Genomic DNA, 2,957 nt, shown 5'->3' on the forward strand with positions numbered 1-2,957 from the left:
TCAAATGTCAAATGGTACGCTTCTAAAATACTTTTACAAAAAACAAAATCGACATATTTTCACTTAAATGCACCATATTATTTATGTTTTATTAATATATATATGCTTAGGAACAAAAGATTTTGGCACAGTTTGTGAAATCACTCTTCACTCTTCACTGCTCATCACTCATCACCAACAACTCAATTTTTCAATCCTGGTAGTGGTATGGTTTAATCTTTTTAGGAGCTCTCTCCTTTATTTATTTATTTGAATTTATTTGTACATATGTTTTGCTTTTTTGAATTTATTTAATTCTCTTTATTATTTTATTCTCATTGGATTATTAGAGCCTCATAATTAAGAGAAGAGACTAGAGAGTAAGGGAAGGCAGCGAATTAAACATGCCTATGATGAAGAGAGACAAAAACTTGAGTCTTATTCTTCTGCTATGCATCATCCTTTTTGCAGGTTTGTTTTTCTTGTCTCCTACGCAAATTAAAGCTTTAATTACCATATGAATATGACTACGCCTGTCACCATCACCTGACATCACCGTTATCATAATTTTATTACGATTTAGTTATTCTATTAGTCTTTATAATTTTATTTAATTTTTAATTAAATTTATATATATATATATATATATATTTTAAAACTAATATAATAATTTTTTTAAAATATNATGATTTGCTTCTTTTGAAAAAAAATAAATTAAAACACATATCACTACCATCATAATAAGTTTGCTGATTAATATTTTTATTTTATTTTTTACTTTTATTCTTTTATCTCTCTCAAAAGGTACTTGTTTTAATTCTTCCCTTAACTCAATGTAATTATTTAAACCTGCTTATCGTGTTTTCTTTTTAGTTAGCTAGTCTTGTATACTTTTTTTTTTTAATTATTATGTATATGAATTGAAAAAATAATTTTGAAATTAAAAAAAATATAAAAACCTAACTAAAAATTTAGTAAAATTATAAGACTAATAGAATAATTACACTTTAAATAAACTTTTTTGAAAGGTAAGTAGAGAACTGAAATTAAGTAATTGTTTGTACATCTAGTAAATGTTTGGAATAATTGTAAAAGAATCTGATTTGAATTGATGTACAAATAATTTATTACGTATCCAATTTATTATTAGAATCAAATTTGATTTTATTTGATTTAAGTTAATCATTGTAAAGTTATTTCTTTCTACTACATCTCCGTCGCTTTTTGCTTCTTGGTTATTATAAAAAAAATAAATTAATTAAATACTTGCATTCTTTGATAAAAATAATAATAATTACATGCTCAAACATCAAATAAAGTTTCGTATAGTAGTTATTAGATGATTATTTCATTTAAAATGTTAGAATTTTTTTATGCCGTTTCATCAGTGATTTAATTTCTATCATAAACATTCAATTATATAAAAAAAATTTAAATCAAAATAGTGTCACTCAAACTCTTCAGCAAATCGAAAAGACTTTAGTTTATTAATATTACTACTACTAGTACTATTATTATTATTATTATTATTATCCTAGTTACAATAATGTTCAACTTTCAATTATTATTATTCTTTTAATAATTGTTTATTCTCTCAATTCAGCTGTACTTCCTAACGATCAAAGCTCTGCTATGCTGTGATGTATTTGATTTTCCTCTTAATTCTTATATGTTACTAATTAAAGAACATATATTAATGTTAAGTCAAAATACATAGCACCAAAGTACTAAACTACTTACTACTATACTGTATTTGAATATGACAACACTAGGTTTTGGAGCTGAAGCTTTATCCTATGATCACACTGTCAGCATTGAAGTAAGTCCTTCCCTCTAACAACCCTTTTTTTTTTTTGTTAAATTTTATATTTTCTAGGATAGGACCTTACTGTTAATGTCACTGTTACATTTACACATAACTTTAATTATGTGGGTCCTAATGTTTTCATCAATTTCCACCTCAGTGTTTGACACACCCTCATAAGCCACAGTACAATGGAGGAATCATCCAAAACCCAGAACTGAATAATGGATCACAAGGTTGGATTCAATTTGGTGAATCAGCAATACAACATAGAGAATCATTAGGGAACAAATACATTGTGGCACTTGAAAGAAAGCAAACTTATGATAGTGTCTCCCAGAAGGTTTTCTTGCAAAAGAACAAGCACTATGCTTTATCTGGTAAATTTAATAAATTTGTACTAAAATAAATTGTCTTGGTTTTATATTAATGAAATATCAAGAAATTAATTAACTTGATTTTGTTCTTGGTGAAGCTTGGATACAAGTGAATGAGGGAAATAATGTTGAAGTAACAGCAATGGTTAAAACAAGGAAAGGGATAAAATTTGCTGGTGCCACAATTGCTAAGTCTAATTGCTGGTCTATGATAAAGGGTGGTCTCACAACAGATACATCAGGAATTGCTAAACTCTATTTTGAAGTAATATTATTGTTCAAATTTCTAAAAACAGATATTAATTTTTTATTTTTATTTATTTTTTAATTTGATGAAGAAAATGCTGAACTGTGTATTGTAGAGCAAGAATACTGATGTGGAAATATGGGTGGACAGCGTTTCCTTACAACCCTTCACAGAAGAGGAATGGAAGTCTCATCAAGATTACAATATTGAAAAGGTAAACATTGTTTTGCTGATAGTTTTTGTTTTTGTTTATCTATATAATTTTATTATATAGAAGTTAATACCTAGTTAGTATGAAAGGAGTTTATGTCATATAATTATTTTTCTTTTGCAGTATCAACTATTTTAAATAGGTGACAATTATTAAAAAAATTCTCTTACCATTGGACTATGTCAACCATCTTGAATAGGTGATAATTATAAAAAAAAATTTCATGTATTATGCAGTTTTAAATCTTTACTATAAAAAAATATTTTCCTAATCAATACCCTTAATTAATTAAGTTTACTAGATATCATTATACATTTTAATTATAATAAAGTAACGGCT

General features: G+C 25.8%; 1 protein-coding gene across 1 annotated transcript in view; it reads left to right on the forward strand.

Annotated features, from left to right (window-relative positions):
- Positions 1,739-2,957, forward strand: part of LOC107632249 (anti-sigma-I factor RsgI6-like) — a 3,868-nt gene continuing 2,649 nt past the window's right edge. Inside the window, exons 1-4 of the mRNA XM_021117137.1 lie at positions 1,739-1,798; positions 1,944-2,163; positions 2,259-2,425; positions 2,523-2,621. Of these exons, the coding sequence (XP_020972796.1) occupies positions 1,739-1,798; positions 1,944-2,163; positions 2,259-2,425; positions 2,523-2,621 (546 nt within the window). The remainder of the gene's footprint in view (positions 1,799-1,943; positions 2,164-2,258; positions 2,426-2,522; positions 2,622-2,957) is intronic.

Source organism: Arachis ipaensis, chromosome B03 (genome assembly GCF_000816755.2).
Source record: "Arachis ipaensis cultivar K30076 chromosome B03, Araip1.1, whole genome shotgun sequence".
NCBI classification, from domain to species: domain Eukaryota; kingdom Viridiplantae; phylum Streptophyta; class Magnoliopsida; order Fabales; family Fabaceae; genus Arachis; species Arachis ipaensis.